Source organism: Salvelinus fontinalis, chromosome 27 (assembly GCF_029448725.1).
Source record: "Salvelinus fontinalis isolate EN_2023a chromosome 27, ASM2944872v1, whole genome shotgun sequence".
NCBI lineage: Eukaryota > Metazoa > Chordata > Actinopteri > Salmoniformes > Salmonidae > Salvelinus > Salvelinus fontinalis.
The window spans coordinates 29,624,236-29,647,448 of record NC_074691.1 but is presented as its reverse complement, the minus strand read 5'-3'; the positions used below and the strand labels follow the sequence as shown (position 1 = coordinate 29,647,448).

General features: G+C 42.2%; 1 protein-coding gene across 1 annotated transcript; it reads left to right on the top strand.

Annotated features, from left to right (window-relative positions):
- The first annotated feature begins 3,489 nt into the window (after positions 1-3,489).
- LOC129825414 (serine/threonine-protein phosphatase PP1-beta catalytic subunit-like) lies at positions 3,490-23,167 on the top strand. The gene is made up of 8 exons (XM_055885508.1): positions 3,490-3,599; positions 12,327-12,458; positions 13,313-13,543; positions 13,691-13,795; positions 13,883-13,954; positions 14,054-14,205; positions 21,367-21,501; positions 21,589-23,167. Exons 1-8 carry the CDS (start codon positions 3,548-3,550, stop codon positions 21,691-21,693), a joined length of 984 nt encoding a protein of 327 aa, XP_055741483.1. The 5' UTR covers positions 3,490-3,547; the 3' UTR covers positions 21,694-23,167.
- The last annotated feature ends 46 nt before the right edge of the window (positions 23,168-23,213 follow it).

Here is a 23,213-nt window from a genome sequence, read left to right as displayed (position 1 = left end):
ACACACACACACACACACACACACACACACACACACACACACACACACACACACACACACACACACACACACACACACACACACACACACACACACACACACACACACACACTGGTTATGGCATATTTTCTTCCTATGAATAAGGTGTGATTTGTACACCTTGCATTTCCTAAGAATGTACCATATTCCTTTGTATTTAAACAATAAACATTGTTGATGAACATTCCATTCAGCAACCGATAAATCAATACTTTCTTGTAGAGATTCTATTCCATAAGTCTGAGTCTGAAAATACAGCAAAAAATAATTTACGTGACATGGACAATAGCTTAGTTTTAAACAAAACCAATACATTTTCAGTAACTATGTCATCGGGTATTTCAATTGCATCAGGTGAACCCCTACAAATTACCAGGATGAATAGGTCAACGTAAACCAAGCGCATTGCAATAGAAATGGGAACAAACCTTTGTCGTGGAGGTGGTTATTTCATTGAGGGGACACAAGTAGTCTCACCCGTTCTTATTATACCTCAGTGGTCTCACCATTTTAATATTTGACAGAGCCACATACAAAAGGGAAAGTTATCAGTATCTGTGGTAGTGATATGAGGGTCACAATAAAAGTAATGGACTGGTTATATCACCGAATTATGTTGTTAACTTTGAATTTACTGTGTCATCAAGCAGGTCAGCTTCCATAAAAGGTAAAGCAACCAGCAAAAGGCTTTGTTCGATCACATACAAAATACCAAATCTAGTTAGCTGGTTAGTGGTTACAAATCTTCGCCAAAAGACAGAACCCCTGACTGAACCTAAATAAACGGTGTAGCCGTGGCGTACTGCATTAGCATGAATAGCCCCTGCGATATGCAACTTTTCAGGGAAGTTAGGAACCAATATACACGGGCAGTTAGAAAAGCAAAGGCTAGCTTTTTCAAACAAATATTTGCACCCTGTAGCACAAACTCCAAAAGTTCTGGGACACTGTAAAGTCCATGAAGAATAAGAGCACCTCCTCCCAGCTGCCCACTGCACTGAGGCTAGGAAACACTGTCACCACAGATAAATCTGTGATAATTGAGAATTTCAATAAGCATTTTTCTACGGCTGGCCATGCTTTCCACATGGCTACCCCTCCCCCAGTCAACAGCTCTGCACCCCCCACAGGAACTTGCCCAAGCCTCCCCCATTTCTCCTTCACCCAAATCCAGATAGCTGATGTTCTGAAAGAGCTGCAAATCTGGACCCCTACAAATCAGCTGGACTAGACAATCTGGACCCTCTCTTTCTAAAATTATCTGGCCAAATTGTTGCAACCCCTATTACTAGCCTGTTCAACCTCTCTTTCGTATCGTTTGAGATCCCTAAAGATTGGAAAGCTGCCGCGGTCATCCCCCTCTTCAAAGGTACACACACTCTAGACCCAAACTGTTACAGACCTATATCTATCCTCCCTGACAGTCTAAAGTCTTCGAAAGCCAAGTTAACAAACAGATTACCGACCATTTCGAATCCCACCGTACCTTCTACGCTATGCAATCTGCTTTCCGAGCTGGTCATGGGTGCACCTTAGCATGCTCAAGATCCTAAACGATATCATAGCCGCCATCGATAAAATACAATACTGTGCAGCCGTATTCATCGACCTGGCCAAGGCTTTCGACTCTGTCAATCACCACATTCTTATCGGCAGACTCAACAGCCTTGGTTTCTCAAATGACTGCTTCGCCTGGTTCACTGTTAAAGGAATTTAATTCCTGTGTTTATCAACCAATTCAATTAAAACACTCTGCCCATAAATAAGAATTTGTAAGATAATTATCAGCATAAAATGGACAGATACCAGTCTTAAAATCAATCAATCAATAGCGTTTATTCTCGAGAGTACTGATCATAATACATTTTACATCAGGTTATATAATAAAGGTGATGTCATAGGTTTTAATGTCCATCCTCCTCTAGAATACAATGGCAATACAGTTCACAGCCTCATTACTGTCTGCCACCTGTTCAACTATCTGCAACCAACCCAAGGTCTTTCCCCTCCCTGGGTAGAGACATCATTCTAGCCTGTCTGAAGATAAACCCATTCTTTCTAACAAGGAACATATTACACTCAGCATTATGATTATAATAAGTTTCATTCATACAGTAACATCTATGTCAAATGTATACATATTTTAGTCATTAAACACAAAAATCCCATAACATTCACCACTCAGATAGAGTTCAGTGTGTCAAATCGGAGGGCCTGTTGTCCGGACCTCTGGCAGTCTCTATGGGGTGCCACAGGGTTCAATTCTCGGGCCAACACTCTTCTCTGTATACATCAATGATGTCGCTCTTGCTGCTGGTGATTCTCTGATCCACCTCTACGCAGACGACACCATTCTGTATTCCTCTGGCCCTTCTTTGGACACTGTGTTAACCAACCTCCAGACGAGCTTCAATGCCATACAACACGCCTTCCTTGGCCTCCAACTGCTCTTAAATGCAAGTAAAACTAAATGCATGCTCTTCAACCGATCACTGCCCGCACCCGCCCGCCCGTCTAGCATCACTATTCTGGACGGTTCTGACTTAGAATATCATCCTTCACTCATACTGCTAAACATACCCTCGTAAAACTGACTATCCTACCGAATCTTGACTTCGGCGATGTCATTTACAAAATAGCCTCCAACACTCTACTCAGCAAATTGGATGTAGTCTATCACAGTGCCATCCATTTTGCCACCAAAGCCCCATATACTGACCACCACTGCGACCTGTATGCTCTCGTTGGCTGGCCCTCGCTTCATATTCATCGCCAAACCCACTGGTTCCAGGTCATCTATAATTCTCTGCTAGGTAAAGCCCCGCCTTATCTCAGCTCACTGGTCACCATAGCAGCACCCACCTGTAGCACGAGCTCCAGCAGGTATATTTCACTGGCTAGCCCCAAAGCCAACACATACTTTGGCCGCCTTACCTTCCTGTTCTCTGCTGCCAATGACTGGAACAAACTGCAAAAATCACTGAAGCTGGAGACTCATATCTCCCTCACTAACTTTAAGCATCATTGCACCTGTACATAGCCCAACTGTAAATAGCCCACCCAACTACCTCATCCACATATTGTTATTTATTTTTTCTCCTTTGCACCCTAGTGTTTCTACTTGCACATACATCTTCTGCACAGCTATCACTCCAGTGTATAATTGCTAAATTGTAGTTATTTTGCCACTATGGCCTCTTTTTTTGCCTTACCTCCCTAATCTTTCTACATTTGCACACACTGTATATATACTTTTCTATTGTGTTATTGACTGTCTGTTTGTTTATCCCATGTGTAACTCTGTGTTGTTTGTGTCGCATTGCTTTGCTCTATCTTGGCCAGGTCGCAGTTGTAAATGAGAACTTGTTCTCAACTGGCCTACCTGGTTAAATAAAGGTGTAATAAAAATAAAATAAATAGTTTGTACTGTACAGTAGTAAACCACGCCCCCGGGTGGTGAGTACGGGATAGTTCTCTCTGCGTAGTGGTTTTCAGTTTTTTGAAGAAAATGGCGGAAAGCGAGCTCAACGTTGACAGCATCATCTCCCGATTGCTTGAAGGTATGATATATCATGTTATTTGGCAATTAACCCTGCAGTTATATGCTGGAGACAGTACTTACACGTATAACATGATGTCATTTTATTTTCAGGTGGCAAAAAGCGAATGTACCCTTATGTTTGGCATTGGCCAGTTGAGTTTGCGAGATAGCTAGCTAACGTTAGCCCGTCAGAGGAAGGTGGTTCAACAAAGTACAGTGTCAGTGGCTAGCATTAGTTAGCTACCATATCTAGGCTGAGTTAGCTACCGTTTTAACAGCAACTAGCTATTTAGCCAACCTAGCTAGCTGACTAGACATGTCGAAGAGAAAACACATTTATTTTCAAAATGATATGTTTGATTTGTGTTGCGCTGTCATGCAAGCCATTGACAACGTTAACTAGATTACCAAACTAGCTAGCCAACTAAGTTAACTAACTAGTTAAATAGATGTTGACAATTATCTCTAAAGTTAGTTAGTTATATTTTTTGCCTAGCACAGAACAGTGATGATGCTGTTTTTTTGTATACATTTTAGTGGCTAGCTACCGACTGTTAGCGAGTTAATGTGAGTTTTTACACCTTGATGAGAGGGGATTTTGCGAGCGGACAGCTTGGTTTGCCAGCGGTAACACACCCCCCCTGTCCGTGTTGACTGCAAGCTAACTAATAACGTTACATTAACATTGGTTTTCAATACACGTCTAGGGGCTATTCGGTTGTTGGTGAAGTAGCTAAGAATGTCTGTAGTAGTATGTATAGCAAGTACACAAACAAAACCTAGTGTCCGTCAACTCAAACAGCCCTAACATTCATTTTAACTGCCCTCTTGGTGGCTATTCAGTTTCGCATCAGTAGTCTGACTCACAGTAACCGCACTCAATGTTGGATATGTACCCGAGCGTTTTATTTCTGGGCAGAAATCACCTATGGAAAATTCTCAAGATGGTAATTTCCCAAACATTCTTCATAGTCTTGGTTTCTTTTCTCATAATGAATACATTTCGAAACAAGGTGATGTTAAGGAGTGAATGATGGGGTGTGACAATGAAATTATGGCGCATTTCCATTCAGGATTTACCCTGGTGTTTAACCAAAAGGCTCAAACTTTTCTGTTTCCATCTACATGGGCCGGAACCCATGGTTCCTGTGGACCTTGCTCTCACTTGGGGCCAAAGCAAGGCCACTGGTACTGTTTAGCTGGTATTTACATAACAATGGCTAACTGTGACCTTTAAAACCTCACAAAGCAACTCACAAATTTGCATCCTGTAGCACAAACTCCAAAACGTTCTGCAACACTGTAAAGTCCATGGAGAATAAGAGCACCTCCTCCCAGCTCCCCACTGCACTGAGGCTAGGAAACACTGTCACCACTGATAAATCCACTATAATTGATCATTTCAATAAGCATTTTTCTACAGCTGGCCATGCTTTCCACCTGGCTACCCCTACCCCGGTCAAATGCCCTGCACCCCCCACAGCAACTCGCCCAAGCCTCCCCCATTTCTCCTTCACCCAAATCCAGATAGCTGATGTTTTGAAAGAGCTCAAATCTGGACCCCTACAAATTTTACATTTAAGTCATTTAGCAGACGCTCTTATCCAGAGCGACTTACAAATCAGCCGGGCTAGACCATCTGGACCCTCTCTTTCTAAAATTTTCCTCAGAAATTGTTGCAACGCCTATTACTAGCCTGGTCAACATCTCTTTCGTATCGTCCGAGATCCCCAAAGATTAGAAAGCTATCGTGGTCATCCACCTTTTCAAAGGGGGCGACACTCTAGACCCAAACTGCCACAGACCTATCCTACCCTGCCTTTCTAAGGTCTTCGAAAGCCAAGTTAAACACATCACCGACCATTTAGAATTCCACCGTCTCTTCTCCGCTGTGCAATCTGCTATCCGAGCTGGTCATGGGTGCACCTCAGCCACGCCCAAGGTCCTAAACAATATCATAACTGCCATCAATAAGAGACAATACTGTGCAGCTGTATTCATCAACCTGGCCAAGGTTTTCGACTGTCAATCACCACGTTCTTATCGGCAGACTCAACAGCCTTGGTTTCTCAAATGACTGATTCACCAACTACTTCTCAGACAGAGTTTAGTGTGTCAAATCGGAGGGCCTGTTGTCCGGATCTCTGTCAGTCTCTATGGGGGTGCCACAGGGTTCAATTCTCGGGCCGACTCTCTTCTCTGTATACATCAATGATGTCGCGCTTGCTGCTGGTGATTCTCTGATCCACCTCTACACAGACGATACCATTCTGTATACTTCTGGCCCTTCTTTGGACACTGTGTTAACCAACCTCCAGATGAGATTTAATGCCATACAACTCTCCTTCTGTGGCCTCCAACTGCTCTTAAATGCAAGTAAAACTAAATGCATGCTCTTCAACCGATCGCTGCCCGCACCTGCCTGCCTGTCCAGCGTCACTACTCTGGACGGTTCTGACTTGGAATATGTGGACAACTACAAATACCTAGGTGTCTGGTTAGACTGTAAACTCTCCTTCCAGACTCACATTAAATTAAGCATTTCCAATCAAAAATTAGAATCGGCTTCCTATTTTGCAACAAGCATCCTTCACTCATGCTGCCAAACATACCCTCGTAAAACTGACTATCTTTCCGATACATTAATTCGGCGATGTCATTTACAGAATAGCCTCCAACACTCAGCAAATTGGATGCAATCTATCACAGTGCTATCTGTTTTGTCACCAAAGCCCCATATACTACCCACCACTGCGACCTGTATGCTCTCGTTGGCTGGCCCTCGTTTCATATTCGTCGCCAAACGCACTGGCACCAGGTCATCTATAAGTCTTTGACTTCTCAGCTCACTGGTCACCATATAGCAGCACCCACCCATATCACGCGCTCCAGCAGGTATATTTCACTGGTCACCCCCAAAGCCAACTCCTCCTCCGGCCGCTTTTCCTTCCAGTTCTCTGCAGCCAATGACTGGAACGAACTGCAAAAATCACTGAAGCTGGAGACTCATATCTCCCTCACTAACTTTAAGCACCAGCTGTCAGAGCAGCTCACAGATCACTGCACCTGTACATAGCCCATCTGTAAATAGCCCATTCAACTACCTCATCCCCATACTGTTATTTATTTTATTTATTTTGCTCCTTTGCACCCCAGTATCTCTACTTGCACACATCTTCTGCACATCTATCACTCCAGTGTTTAATTGCTATATTGCAATTATTTTGCCACTATGGCCTATTTATTGCCTTACCTCCCTTATCCATCCTTATTTGCACACACTGGATATAGACTTTTTCTATTGTATTATTGATTGTATGTTTGTTTATTCCATGTGTAACTCTGTGTCGCACTGCTTTACTTTATCTTGGCAAAATTAACTGTTTTTATTATGTAGAGGTTGTTGATTCTTCTCTTCAGAAGTTCTCACTGTCAGCCCTACCTCATGCTTTAGCATCTTCTGGCCTGCAAGCCCTATTCCGATCTACTCTACATTACATTTACATTTAAGTCATTTAGCAGATGCTCTTATCCAGAGCGACTTACAAATTGGAAAGTTCATACATATTCATCCTGGTCCCCCCATGGGAATTGAACCCTGGTCCCCCCGTGGGAATTGAACCCACAACTCTGGCGTTGCAAGCGCCATGCTCTACCAACTGAGCCACACGGGACCACTACATGGCCTAAAGTATGTGGGGACCTGCTTGTCGAACATCTCATTCCAAAATCATGGACATTTAATATGGAGTTTGTCCCCACCTTTGCTGCTATAACAGGCTTTCCACTAATGTTGGAACATTACTGTGGGTACTTGCTTCCATTCAGCCACAAGAGCATTAGTGAGGTCGGGCACTGATGTTGGGCAATTAGGCCTGACTTGCTGTTGGCGTCTCAATTCCTCCCAAAGGTGTTTGATTGGGTTGAGGTCAGGCCGGTCTCGACAAACCATTTCTGTATGGACCTTGCTTTGTGCATGGAGCCATTGTCATGCTATAACAGGAAAGGGACTTCCCCAAATTGTTGCCACAAAATTGGAAGCACAGAATAATCTAGAATTCAGGGATGCAAACTAGTCACCTTGTTGCAAAATTCACCATTTTCAATCCAAAATAGGTGACCTACGTGATTCGTGTAGATCCGATGAGAAAAGTTTGACAACTCTAACTTTACAGTTGGCACTAGAGGTCGACGGATTTATGATTTTTCGATACCGATTTATTGGGACCAAAAAAAGCCGATACCGATTAATCGGACGATTTATATATATTTGTGTGTGTGTGTAATAATGACAATTACAACAATACTAAATGAACAATGGACACTTATTTTAACTTAATATAATATATACAATCTATTTAGTCTCAAATAAACAATGAAACACGCTCAATTTGGTTTAAATAATGCAAAAACAGTGTTGGAGAAGAAAGTAAAAGTGCAATATGTGCCATGTAAAAAAGCTAACGTTTTAAGTTCCTTGCTCAGAACATATGAAAGCTGGTGGTTCAATATTCCCAGTCCTTCAATATTCCCAGTTAACCTGTTACGGCTGGGGGTTCCGCTAGCGGAAAGTTTCGACAACATGAAATTGCAGAGCGCGAAATTCAAAAAATTATTAGAAATATTTAACTTCCATACAATCACAATACACCAAATTAAAACTTAACTTCTTGTTAATCCAGCCACTGTGTCAGATTTCAAAAAGGTTTTACGGCTATAGCAAACCATGCTACTATCTGAGGAGAGCACCCCATCAAACAAACACATGACAATCCTATTTCAACCCGCCAGGCTTGACACAAAGCTCACAAATAACGATTTAATTCATGCCTTACCTTTGAAGATCTTCTTCTGTTGGCACTCCAATATTTCCCATAAACATCACAATGGTCCTTTTGTTCGATTAATTCCGTCGTTATATCCCCAAAATGTACATTTTATTTCGCTTGTTTTATTCAGAAAAACACCGGTTCCAACTCGCCCAACATGACTACACATTATCTAATAATTTACCTGTAATCTTGGTCCAAACATTTCAAACAACTTTCCTAATACAACTTTAGATATTTTAAAATGTAAATAATCGAAAAAATTTAAGACTGAATAAACCGTGTTCAATAGCGGATATAATGAAAGTTGATCGAGCGCTAGGTTGTGCGCCCCAAACACAACAGTACACTAGACTCAACCCTCGTTCTGAATAGCCATACTTCTTCATTACTCAAAAGAAAAACATCAACCAATTTCTAAAGACTATTGACATATAGTGGAAGCCCAAGGAACTGCAACCAAGTCCCACAGAAATCTAGATTCCCATAGAAAACCAATTGAAAACATGGTCACCTCAAAAAAGGTTGATCCTGGATGGTTTAACCTCGGGGTTTCGCCTGCCAAATAAGTTCTGTTATACTCACAGACATAACAGTTCTAGAAACTTTTGAGTGTTTTCTATCCAAATCTACCAATTGTATGCATATCCTAGCTTCTGGGCCTGAGTAGCAGGCAGTTTACTTTGGGCACACTTTTTATCCGGACGTGAAAATACTGCCCCCTATCCCAAACAGGTTTTAAGAAGTTTTTTAGGTTGTAGTTATAGGAATTATGACGCGTCGACTATTTCTCTCTATATCAATTGTATTTCATATACTTTTGACTATTGGATGTTCTAATATGCACTTTAGTATTGCCAGCCTAATCTCAGGAGTTGATAGGCTTGATGTCATAAACAGCGCTGTGCTTCAAGCATTGCTAAGAGCTGCTGGTAAACGCAGTGCTGTTTGAATGAATGCTTACGAGCATGCTGCTACCTACCACCACTCAGACTGCGCTAACAAATATCAAATCCTAGACCTTAATTATAATAAACACAGAAATACGAGCCTTTGGTCCTTAATATGGTCAAATCCGGAAACTATAATTTCGAAAACAAAACATTTATTCTTTCAGTGAAATACGGAACGGTTCCGTATTTCATCGAACGGGTGGCAGCCCTATGTCTAAATATTGCTGTTACATTGCACAACCTTCAATGTTATGTCATAATTATTTAAAATTCTGGAAAATTAGTTCGCAAATGCCAGGTGGCCCAAACTGTTGCATATACCCTGACTCTGCTTGCACTGAATGCAAGAGAAGTGACACATTTTTTTTAACTAAGTATGCATGTTTAAAAATATATACTTCTGTGTATTGATTTTAAGGCATTGATTGTTTATGGTTAGGTACATTTGTGCAAAGATTGTGCTTTTAAATCATCACCCGTTTGGCGAAATTGAAGTAGGCTGTGATTCGATGATAAATCAACAGCCACTATTGATTATATGCAACACAGGACAAGCTAGTTAACTACACATGGTTGATGATGTTACTAGGTTAACTAGTGATTATGTGAAGATTGATTGTTTTTTATAAGATAAGTTTAATGCTAGCAACCTACCTTGGCTCCTTGCTGCACTCGCGTAACAGGTGGTCAGCCTGCCACGCAGCTTCCTTGTGGTTTGCATTGTAATCGGCGTCCTTAAATGCCGATTGCCCATTGTTATATGAACTTGAAATCGGCCATAATTAATCAGCCATGCCAACCTCTAGTTGGTCAACCTCTATTTGGCATTATGCATTGGGGCAGGTAGCGTTTTCCTGGCATCCGCCAAACCCAGGTAAACGCCATTGGACTACCAGATGGTGAAGCGTTTTTAATCACCCCAGAGAATGTGTTTCCAGATTCCAATGGTATCAAGCTTTACACCACTCCAGCCGATGCTTTGCATTGTGAGTGGTGATCTCAGGCTTGTGTGTGGCTGCTCGGCCATGGAAACCCATTTTATGAAACTCCCGACTAACCGTTGTTGTGCTGATGTTGCTTCTAGAGGCAGTATGGAACACAATAGTCAGTGTTGCAACCAAGGACAAACAATTTTTACGCACTATGTGCTTCAGAACTCGGCGGTCCCGTTCTGTGAGCTTGTGTGGCCTACCAGTTTGTGGCTGATCCGTTGTTGCTCCAAGACGTTTCCACTTCACAGTAACAGCACTTACAGTTGACCAGTGCTGAACTGACTTGTTAGAAAGGTGGCATCCAATGACAGTGCCACGTTGAAAGTCACTGAGCTCTTCAGTACTGGCCATTCTACTGCCAATGTTTGTCTATGGAAATTGCAAGGCTGTGTGCTGGATTTTATACCTGTCAACGAGTTTGGCTAAAATAGCTGAATCCACTAATTTGAAAGGGTGTCCATTTACTTTTGTCCATGTAGTATATCTCTATCACTCCAATAGCCCAGCACATTTTACACTGAACAAAAATGTGAAGGCAACATGTAGTGTTGGTCCCATGTTTCATTAGCTATAATAAAAAACAAATGCAAATGTTCCATACGCACAAAAAGTTTATTACTCTCATATTTTGTGCACATCCCTGTTAGTGAGCATTTCACCTTTGCCAATGTAATCCATCCACCTGACAGGTGTGGCATATCAGGAAGCTGATTACACAGCATGATCATTACATGGGTGCATCTTGTGCTGGAAACAATTAAAGGCCACTCTAAAATGTGCGGTTTTGTCATGCAACACAATGCCACAGATGTCTCAAGTTATGAGAGAGTGTGCAATTGGCATGATGACTGCAGGAATGTCCACCAGAGCTGTTGCCAGAGAATTTAATGTTCATTTCTCTACCATAAGCTGCCTCAACTTCGTTTTAGAGATGGGTCGTCCTGGCTCCCAAGTGGGTGGGCGTATTTCCTTATATGAACTGTAACTCAGTGAAACCGTTAATTGTTGCATGTTGCGTTTTAACAATTTTGTTCAGTATAAATAAGGTATTGGAACTAACCCTGTATATAGCTTCTTACTTTCTCGTGTTCTTATTTTTATTTTTCGCATTTTTGTCCTTCCGTTGTTATTTTGTAGTACTACATTGATATTGATTACTGCATTGTTGGGTTTAGAGCGTGCAAGAAAAGGCATTTCACTATACTTGTGCACGTGACATTAACTTGAAACTTACAAAAAAATACAGTCAACCTCATCTGTATTTATTAGCCTAGATAATACACACTATGAATGAATAAAAAGCATTTTACCATCAAATTATACATAACATGCTTTCAAGACACTTTATCCCCACTTGGAACACTGTACACAGCAGCAGTGACAATCACTTGCTGTCTCGCTCTCTCTCCTTTCATGTTACCAGCACATTGCTGAACCCGAAATGGCAAGCCTTAAAAAAAAAAATCCCAACTCCATGTCATCCACGTCCTAGCCGGGAGGTTGACTCGGTGACTCCCTAAAAACCATTAGCCAATCGATCACTGTTAATGAAAGTCAAATGGCTGTGACCTGCAATCCTCTGTCATTTGTGAAGTCGAGCAGAAGGCCTTTTCTAAATGTCCATTAGGTATGCCGTTGTCATCATCCTATTAGAAATCGGTTAGGGCCTTGGAAGGTGTTTTTGTTTCAACAGTGTAATTATTATTGGTTAAAGTGTATATCTATGCCATCTGATGATCTGAATGAAATTACATTGCTATTTTTATGACATTGAAATGTGAGGTTTTGCAACGATCTCAAAAGGATTTGGTCTGACTTTTGTTTCTTCTTTTAGGACTTACACGGTGGTTTCATTTTCTGCACTGATTTGAAGACCATAAAAAGCAAATGAAACACAGTCGGCATGATTACAATGGAGAGCAGGGTCATGACTCATGGTTGTGATGATTGATTGCCCTATCTTTTTGTCAAGTGCGAGGATGCCGTCCAGGGAAGATAGTCCAGATGACGGAGGCGGAGGTGCGGGGGTTGTGCATCAAGTCCCGGGAGATCTTCCTCAGCCAGCCCATCCTACTGGAGCTGGAGGCGCCACTCAAAATCTGTGGTCAGTACAAATAGTTCTCCTGCTTGCTCTATCCTTACTCTGGAGCACGCTCTTTCTCTGTCTCTTTCTCTGTTTCGCGCTCTCTGTCTCGCGCTCTCTCTCACTCTCTGTGTATCTTAGAGCACAAATAGCATATGAGAAATGAGTCATACCAGGGTTAGAAAAATATAAAAAGCTGACATAGGCCTAAGGTGAGTGATTTTATATGGCCAAGAAAAAGGCGTCCAGAAGCCTACCTAAATCAAATCACATTTAATTGTCATGTGCCGAATATAGCAGGTGTAGACTTCACCGTGCAATGCTTACTTAGGAGCTCATCCCAATGAGAGTTAAAAATAAGGAAATGAAAACGCATGGAATAAAATACAGAATTATGAAGCTATATACAGGTACCCATACCTGTCCTCATAGAAATCTTCAGGCAAATAAAACCACAGATACCTATAAATTCACTGGTGTCCTGGCACTATCCATACCATTCTATACATTTTTATGGTCCTGGCACTATCCTTACCACACACAGTTGTCTTTCAGCCAAAATGTCAGAGAGAAAGGAGAGGATAGGATAACACATTGGAGAGACAAAGGCCTAGCTCAGTAAGTAGAGCAGGAGGATATAAATGCTGTCTCCCTCGAGGGTCTGCGGCTCTGCCGGATGGGGCCATCTCCCTTCCAGCAAGGACACAATCTGGCTCAAGTCTAGTCACTCACTCTCTTCTTCACTCCTTCCAGGTGTCCAGGGCGCACTTTAAAAAAGAAAGGCTGCGTCAATCTCAATGTGACTTCCCTGGTTAAATAAAGGGTACATCAAATAATGGTCGTCTCACAAACCCCTCTGCTCTCTCTCTCTCTAGGTGATATCCATGGCCAGTACACAGACCTGCTGCGGCTCTTTGAGTACGGGGGCTTCCCGCCGGAGGCTAACTACCTGTTCCTGGGGGATTACGTGGACCGAGGCAAGCAGTCCCTGGAAACCATCTGCCTACTGCTGGCCTACAAGATTAAATACCCCGAGAACTTCTTCCTGCTCAGAGGAAACCACGAATGTGCCTCCATCAACCGCATCTACGGTTTCTATGACGAGTGTAAGACCAGAAGCAGTGTCACACACACACACATGCTGAATCAGTTATCTTTCTCAGTGAGGATGGAGGATCCATAATAGTATTGCTTTTGTGATCTCTACTAATTCTTAGCATAATTCCATGTCCTTTCAATGTTGTGTTCCCCAGGCAAACGCAGATTCAACATAAAGCTGTGGAAGACATTCACAGATTGCTTCAACTGTTTGCCCATTGCCGCTATAATCGATGAGAAGATCTTCTGCTGCCATGGAGGTAGTATGCATGGGGGCTTTTCTATCAATTCAATCCCTATTATTATTTTTGTAATATTATTCATTAACAGTCATCCCTTTTCCTCAGGTCTCTCTCCTGATCTGCAGTCCATGGAGCAAATCCGACGCATCATGAGGCCCACTGATGTCCCTGACACAGGTGTGTTAACGTGTGTGTCGGGGGGGGGGGGGTTTTACATGTTTTGTGATGTATTTGTGACTGGCTCTGACTGTGCTGACCGTGCTTTCTCTGTGCTAGGCCTGCTGTGTGACCTGCTGTGGTCAGATCCAGACAAAGACGTGCAGGGTTGGGGGGAAAACGACCGGGGTGTCTCCTTCACCTTTGGGGCTGACGTGGTCAGCAAGTTCCTCAACCGCCATGACCTGGACCTCATCTGCAGAGCCCACCAGGTAGAGCCTTTATACTGACCCAATGTAGGGCTGTGACGATACCAGTATCGCAACAGGAAGAAGACCTTTAAAAACCTGCTGTATGTAAAACGTGTGCTGAAACTGGGAGAATAAATGTGACTCTGGATGATAGGGCTGCACGATTTAATCAAATTAAAATCGCGAGTGCGATATTGACATGCAATATCCATAGAGGCTGTGATTTTTCTCCTTTCTTTGAAACTTCATTAATACAACAAACTACACTGTTTACCTCCTCCAATGAGATGCGCATTCACTCTCTACATGCACAAAGGATGCTGACCAATCACAAGCGGGCTCTCTCGCTCTGCATGGCGTGCACATGCAGGCGAATCACAAGCATCCCGGTTTCGGGCGCGCAGTTAGATGGTGATGAGAAGAGAAAAGGGCTTCACCAAAGATAGTACAGTAGGATGTTTAGAAACTCTGTGGCTTGACCTTAGTGTGTCAGAAAAATGAGTCCTGCTAGTGCTACTGAATGTTGATTTGGTGCCAAAGTGCACATCTTCAGTGATTTGGAAGTATTTCAGCGACAGGCAAACCAATGTCAACCAAATGCAAGTGTTGTGCAAAAAGTGCCTCAGAGTTGTGGCGACAGCAAGAAGCAACATGACATGCATACATCTATGGATTAAGGCCTGAGCCTGGAGCCAGGCTGACCCACTGGGGAGCCAGGCCCAGCCAGTCAGTATTAGTTTTTCGCAACAAAAGGGTTTTATTACAGACATGTGGAGGTCCTGGGCTGACATGGTTACATGTGGTCTGCGGTTGTGAGGTCGGTTGGATGTACTGCCAAATTCTCAAATTACGTTGTACATTGCACAGGTGGCTTATGGTAGAGAAATTAAAATTTATTCTCTGGCAACAGCTCTGCCAATTGAAATATCCCTCAACTTGAGACATTCTGTGGCATTATGTTGTGACAACTGCACATTTTAGTGGCCTTTAATTGTCCCCAGCACAAGGTGCACCTGTGCAATGTTCATGCTGTTTAATCAGCTTCTTGATATGCCACACCTGTCAAGTGGATAGATTATCTTGACAAAGGATAAAATGCTCATTAACAGTGAATTTGCTGTCCCCTCAAATACCTCAATACACAGCCATTAATGTCTAAACCGCTGGCAACAAAAGTGAGTACACCCCTAAGTGAAAATGTCCAAATTGGGCCCAAAGTGTCAATATTTTGTGTGGCCACCATCATTTTCCAGCACTGCCTTAACCCTCTTGGGCATGGAGTTCACCAGAGCTTCACAGGTTGCCACTGGAGTCCTCTTCCACTCCTCCATGATGACATCACGGAGCTGGTGGATGTTAGAGACCTTGCACTCCTCCACTTTCCGTTTGAGGATGCCCCACAGATGCTCAATAGGGTTTAGGTCTGGAGACATGCTTGGCCAGTCCATCACCTTTACCCTCAGCTTTATTAGCAAGGCAGTGGTCGTCTTGGAGGTGTGTTTGGGGTCTTTATCATGTTGAAATACTGCCCTGCGGCCCAGTCTCCGAAGGGAGGGGATCATGCTCTGCTTCAGTATGTCAAGTACATGTTGGCATTCATGGTTCCCTCAATGAACTGTAGCTTCCCAGTGCCGGCAGCGCTCATGCAGCCCCAGACCATGACACTCCCACCACCATGCTTGACTGTAGGCAAGACACACTTGTCTTTGTACTCCTCACCTGGTTGCCGCCACACACGCTTGACACCATCTGAACCAAATAAGTTTATCTTGGTCTCATCAGACCACAGGACATGGTTCCAGTAATCCATGTCCTTAGTCTGCTTGTCTTCAGCAAACTGTTTGCGGGCTTTCTTGTGCATCATCTTTAGAAGACGCTTCCTTCTGGGACGACAGCCATGCAGACCAATTTGATGCAGTATACGGCGTATGGTCTGAGCACTGACAGGCCGACCCCCCACCCCTTCAACCTCTGCAGCAATGCTGGCAGCACTCATACGTCTATTTCCCGAAGACAACCTCTGGATATGACGCTGAGCACGTGCACTCAACTTCTTTGGTCGACCATGGCGAGGCCTGTTCTGAGTGGAACCTGTCCAGTTAAACCGCTGTATGGTCTTGGCCCCCGTGCTGCAGCTTAGTTTCAGGGTCTTGGCAATCTTCTTATAGCCCAGGCCATCTTTATGTAGAGCACAGGTGTCAAACTCATTCCACGGAGGGCCGAGTGTCTGCGGGTTTTCGTTCCTCCCTTGTACTTGATTGATGAATTAACATCACTAATTAGTTAGGAACTCCCCACACCTGGTTGTCTAGGGCTTTATTGAAAGGAAAAACCAAAAACCTGCAGACACAAGGCCCTCCGTGGAATGAGTTTGACACCCCTGATGTAGAGCAACAAAAAACATTTTCAGATCCTCAGAGAGTTCTTTGCCATAAGGTGCCATGTTGAACTTCCAGTGACCAGTCAGTATGAGGGAGTGTGAGAGCGATGACACCAAATTTAACACACCTGCTCCCCATTTACACCTGAGACCTTGTAACACTAACGAGTCACATGACACCGGGGAGGGAAAGTGGCTAATTGGGCCCAATTTGGACATTTTCACTTAGGGGTGTACTCACTTTTGTTGCCAGCGGTTTAGACGTTAATGGCTGTGTGTTGAGTTATTTTGAGGGGACATCAAATTTACACTGTTAAACAAGCTGTACACTCACTACTTTACATTGTAGCAAAGTGTCATTTCTTCAGTGTTGTCACATGAAAAGATATACTCAAATATTTACAAAAATGTGAGGGGTGTACTCACTTTTGTGATATACTGTATATATATAAATATATATACACACACACTTTTGTGTGTATATATAGATACATACATACAAAAGTATGTGGATTCGGCTATTTCAGCCTCACCTGCTGCTGACAGATGTATAAAATCCAGCACACCGCCATGCAATCTCCACAGACAAACATTGGCAGTAGAATGACCTTACTGAAGAGCTCATTGAGTTTCAACGTGGCACCGTCATAGGTCAGTCAGTTCTAGAGCTGCCCCGGTCAACTGTAAGCACTGTTATTGTGAAGTGGAAACATCTAGGAGCAACAACAGCTCAGCCGAGAAATGGTAGGCACCATAAGCTCACGGTTGCAACGCTCACTACCGAGTAGGGTTGCACATTTTGGGGAATATTCAGAGATGGAAACTTTCCGTGGGAATATATGTGAATTAATGAAAATATGCAAATTAATATTAATACCATTTAAATGTAGATGTTTTTTGCATTGGATATATTTACCATATGGAAACGTAAACCATTTACCTTATCATAAGTAGACATAATTGCTAATGATTAAATACTTCCATTAGAAATAAATTCGTAACTAATTATTTTTTAACTTTAAATGAGTTGACTCTTCACATGGGATGATTTCACTAAACAACAAAATTAAGAGAATATTGAATGATCCCCAATGATACATCGCATCTCCCAAAATCTGTAAAATGATAGTCTAAACTAAAGCTTTGGTTGTCTTCCTCTCAGGCTTCCATGTCTTCTCCCTGGACCTCCTCAATGTCCACCTCTTGAACATCAGACTCTGAGGCCTCATCTTCACTGTCACTTTCCAACCTTGTTGAGGATGGCTTGTCAGGCTCAAAAAGCCATATTTGTCCGGATGGCCACCAATTTTTCAACCCTTGTATTGGTCAGCCTGTTGCGTGCTTTGGTGTGTGTGTTCCCAAACAAGTTGCATACACAGCTCGAACAAGACATTAATCATCATTTCTCTGACTACGTTCCTCCATTAAGTAAAAAAACTTCTGATTCCAGAAGGACCATGAGCTGTTGCTATCAATAAGGTGTCTGATTCATCATTTTTACCTTGAATAGAAGTAGAGGGACATTTGTCAAAGGTTGCTTGTTGTGAGCGCTGAGGGAACTTTATGCACTTGGCCAGATGATTCTGCATCTTTATTGCATTCTTCACACATGATTTGGCACAGTATTTGCAAATGTACACAGCTTTTCCTTCTACATTAGCTGCAGTGAAATGTCTCCACACATCAGATAGTGCCTGTGGCATTTTCCTGTAAAGATTAGTAAAGAAAGTTTAAAAAAATACAATTCCATGTACAGATAAATAGTATAACAACTTCTCTAGGGTACGTGAGACGTTAGTGTCCTACCTCTTCAACAGCCAGTGAAACTGCTGGGCGCCAAATTCGAATACAGAAATACTCATTATAAAAATTCAGAAAACAAAACATATTTTACATAGGTTTAAAGATGAATTTCTTGTGAATCCAACCACGGTGTCAGATTTTTAAAAATGCTTTACGGCGAAAGCATACCTTACGATTATTTGAGAACATAGCCCAGCAGACAAATCATTACAAACAGTAACCAGCCAAGTAGAAGAGTTACACACGTCAGAAAGAGATAAAAATTAATCCCTTACCTTTTGATGATCTTCATATGGTTGTACTCAGCAGACATTCATTTACTCAAATGTTCCTTTTGTTCGATAGTCTCTTTATATCCAAAAACTTCAGTTTTGTTAGCGTTTTCTTCAGTAATCCACAGGCTCAAACGCAGTCAAAACAGGAAGACAAAATCGAAATTGTATCCGTAAAGTTCATAGAAATGTCAAACGATGTTTATATTCAATAATCCTCAGGTTGTTTTTAGCCTAAATAATCGATAATATTTCAACCGGACAATAACGTTGTCAATATAAAAGGTAAACAAGAAAGGCACTCTCGGTCGTGCGCATAAAAAAGTTCTGTGACACTTTAGGGTCCACTCATTCAGACTGCTCTTACTTCCTCATTTTTCAGAATACAAGCCTGAAACAATTTCTAAAGACTGTTGACATCTAGTGGAAAGCATAGGAACTGCAATTTGAGTCCTAAGTCAATGGATACTGTAATGGCATTGAATAGAAAACGACAAAACCAACAAAAAAAAACTACTTTCCGACTGGATTTATCAGGTTTTCGCCTGCCAAATCAGTTCTGTTATACTCACAGATATCATTCACAGTTGTAGAAACTTCAGAGTTTTTTTTATTTTATCCAATACTACTAATAATATGCATATATTAGCATCTGGGACAGAGTAGCAGGCAGTTTACTCTGGGCACACATTTTCATGCAAAAGTGAAAATGCTGCCCCCTATCCCAAACAGGTTTTAACAAGATAATCACTGACATGTCAGCTGGTCCTTTTGTGGCAGGGCTGAAATGCAGTGGAAATGTTTTTTGGGGATTCAGTTCATTTGCATGGCAAAGAGGGACTTTGCAATTAATTGCAATTCATCTGATCACTCTTCATAACATTCTGGAGTATATGCAAATTGCCATCATACAAACTGAGGCAGCAGACTGTGTGAAAATTAATATTTGTGTCATTCTCAACTTTTGGCCACGACTGTACTCCTTGGCTCAGACAGTGTAGTAGTGTGGGCTCAATAGCATCTCATTAGTGTGCAAGATCTTGAATCAGCTGTATGTGTGATGGAAGAGTGCATTGCACATGTGATGGACGAATGCACTATGCATGCAGAGGGTTGCAATTCCATTGAATTGGGGATAGTTTAACCAAAATATGCCACAGAATTTCCTTGTGTATCCCACAAAAAAGGTTCACTGTTATAAGCTAACGTTTGACAATTTTAAACAAAATTCCCCAAATTCCCGGGCTTAACTTCCCATGGAAAATATCTAGAACAAGTTTCTGACCCTTTGCAACCCTACTACCGAGTTCCAAACTGCCTCTGGAAGTAACGTCAGCTCAATAACTGATCGTCGGGAACTTCATGAAGTGGATTTCCATGGCCGAGCAGCTGCACACAAGTTTAAAATCACCATGCGCAATGTCAAGCGTTGGCTGGAGTGGTGTAAAGCTCACCGCCATTGGACTCTGGAGCAGTGATGAATTACGCTTCATCTGGCAGTCCGATGGACAAACCTGGGTTTGTCGGGAGAACGCTACCTGCCCGAATGCATAGTGCAAAGTTAGATCTGGGACTGTTTGTCATGGTTCGGGCTTGGCCCCTTACTTCCAATTAAGGGAATTCTTAACGCTACAGCATACAATGACATTCTAGATGATTCTGTGCTTCCAACTTTGTGGCAACAGTTTGGGGAAGGCCCTTACCTGTTTCAGCATGACAATGGCCCAGTGCACAAAACAGGGTCCATACAGAAATGGTTTGTCGAGATCAATTTTGGGGGGATTTGGTTTTATATTCAGTTAGCACAGAAGGTATTCATATGATATACATTTAGAAGTGATCTTCTCTACCTGGACAATTGTTTTAACCATGTCTTATGAAATTAGCAAGTGTTTGAAAATCACAATTGCAATATCCGGACCCAAAAATCGTAAATTGTTATTTTATTCAAATTGTGCATCCCTACTGGATGACAACATAATGGTGTTTGTTTCCAACATTTGGGCTGTTTTCCTAAAGAAGTTAAATTTGTTTTGTGTGGTTCCTTTCAATGATACTAACAAGTATTGATACTGTTATTGTCCCGGCCCTAATACTGAGGGCCGGGACAATATATTTGTATATTCCCTTCATACATTAGGATGTATGAGATACTGAAAGCTATTGGTTCATTAGGATGTATGAGATACTGAGGGCTATTGGTTCATTAGCAGTGGTGGTAAAAGTAAAGCTACCTTAATAGAGTGACTGACTCAAGTAAGTCACCCAGTAAAATACTGAAGTCAGTGTTAAAGTATTTGGTTGTAAATATTGTCTAATTCCTTAAATTAAGCAAACCAGACGGCATAATTTCCTTCATTTACGGATAGCAAGGGTCATGCTCCAACACTTAGTCATAATTTACAAACGAAGCATGTGTTTAGTGAGTCTGCCAGATCAGAGGCAGTAGGGATGTTCTCTTTAAGTGTGTGAATTCGACTTTAGCAGGAAAAGCAATCATTCAAAATGTAACGAGTACTTTTTGGGTGTCTGGGAAAATGTATGGAGATAAGTTAATAATTTTTCTTTAGGAATGTAGTCAAGTTGTAAAAAATAACCCTAGACTAAAGTAGTACTTAAAGTATTTTTACACCACTGTTCATTTGGATGCATGAGATACTGAGGGCTATGTTCATTAGGATGAAACTCTAAAGGATGTTCGTTAACTTAAGTGTTCTGTACCTGAAGGTTGTTGAGGACGGCTACGAGTTCTTTGCCAAACGGCAGCTGGTGACGCTGTTCTCAGCTCCTAACTACTGCGGGGAGTTTGACAACGCTGGGGGCATGATGAGCGTGGACGAGTCCCTCATGTGTTCCTTTCAGGTGAGAACAAACGCGCACACACTCACTTACTGTGGATGAGTCTCCCAGTGCTGTTAACACACTAAGTATTAATACTTTCTCTCTCAGATTTTGAAGCCGTCAGAGAAAAAAGCTAAGTACCAGTATGGGGGAGTGAACACGGGACGCCCTGTAACCCCGCCTCGTACTGCCCAAGCCCCAAAGAAGAGGTGAGCGCCTGGCCTCCATCTCGCCTCCTCCTTGCACCATTTCCTCTATTGCCCCCTGCAACGTCCTGTCCCCTCCCTCCCATCTATGGGAAGCGCTCTAGCCCCCCTGACCCACACTCACCTATTTCATGTGTAAAATATTAAATCTTTGCTGTGAACGTATTTTTTTTCTTTGCTTGTTTGTTGGTATTTTTATTAATAATATGTGACATGTGGTTTTTCAATGCTATGAAATGGGTTGCTAAGGTGCAGAAATACGATACACACCTTTTGTGGAAAGGGGAATTGCATTCTGAAGGGACGCTTTTCTGCCTTCAGGTATAGAAAAAGTATTGAATTTGATTTGAGTGTGTGCGCGAGTGAGTTGGGTTCTTTACCCCAGCCTTGACTCTTCAAGACCAATAACGTGAGATCCTCCCCACCCAGTCTCACAATTTACCCTGCTAACGTGTAACCTTCTCACAATATTACTAATAACATTGGCCGTTTTGGCTACAGTAACTGAGTGGAATGGTTTTGCCTCTTAATGAGTTTGGAGAAAGTCATTTTCACCCCGTTGGACTCAAATTTCTCTCTTTATGGAGACACTAATGAACTATTAACAACTTTGAAAGTACTTGTACAAATGCATATTATCAGAACCATACAAAATGACGGTATATACACACTGGGCATGTATTGTATACACATTCTGTACATTTTAACTGTGTATACATGTTAACAGTTAACAACTAGTACAGTTAAGGTCATGTGTCCTCAACTCAAAGGGTTCACAACAAATGGGTGTTTAAAATGCCTGTTGGTTTTGAATCAATCTTTTCCACCACCACACCAGCCCTCTCCTCGTATCCACTGAACCTGCTTCAATTGCTGAAGACTGTTTATGGACATTGCTTTAACTGTGTGCCTGTGAGAATGCATAGATGGTGGTGGCTTGGAAAGTTGAGTCAAAGGCACTGGATTTTTATTGGTGTTGAATATTCTTTTTCTCATAAACACGACCAGTTGGCCCCACTAGACGATTATAAGCTATTTTCAGCATCCCCTATTGCCCCTGCAGTTCTTGTAAACATGGCATATTACATCACACGCTTATTACCAAGCTCGGGGTGAGGCCGAGATGGCACTTTGGAGCGGGATCACTTACTTAGACATTGCTGCCCCCTAGTGGTAGAATTTAGGACAGCCGAAAGAGGCTGACGATGTCAACTACCAGCAAGGCATCAGAATACAGTATGTGTACCTTTTCTGGGAAGATGATTCCAATATCTGGTTCAGGATTGTCATCCAACTAATGAGCTTACTAAGGAATATTCAAATAATATTTTAGGCTTGAGTTTGGCTATATCTCGCCTTTTGCCTTGTTCTGATCTATCAGTCTCTTCAAGTTGGAAACTCAGTGTTTTAAACAGTTTAGAGATTTGTAAAATTTATTTGACTCTTTGAATGGAATAAATGGAACAGTGCCGTTGACCCTGCCTCTCGTGTCTGTCATTATTCTTTGGGCTGCCTTAAAAAAAAAAA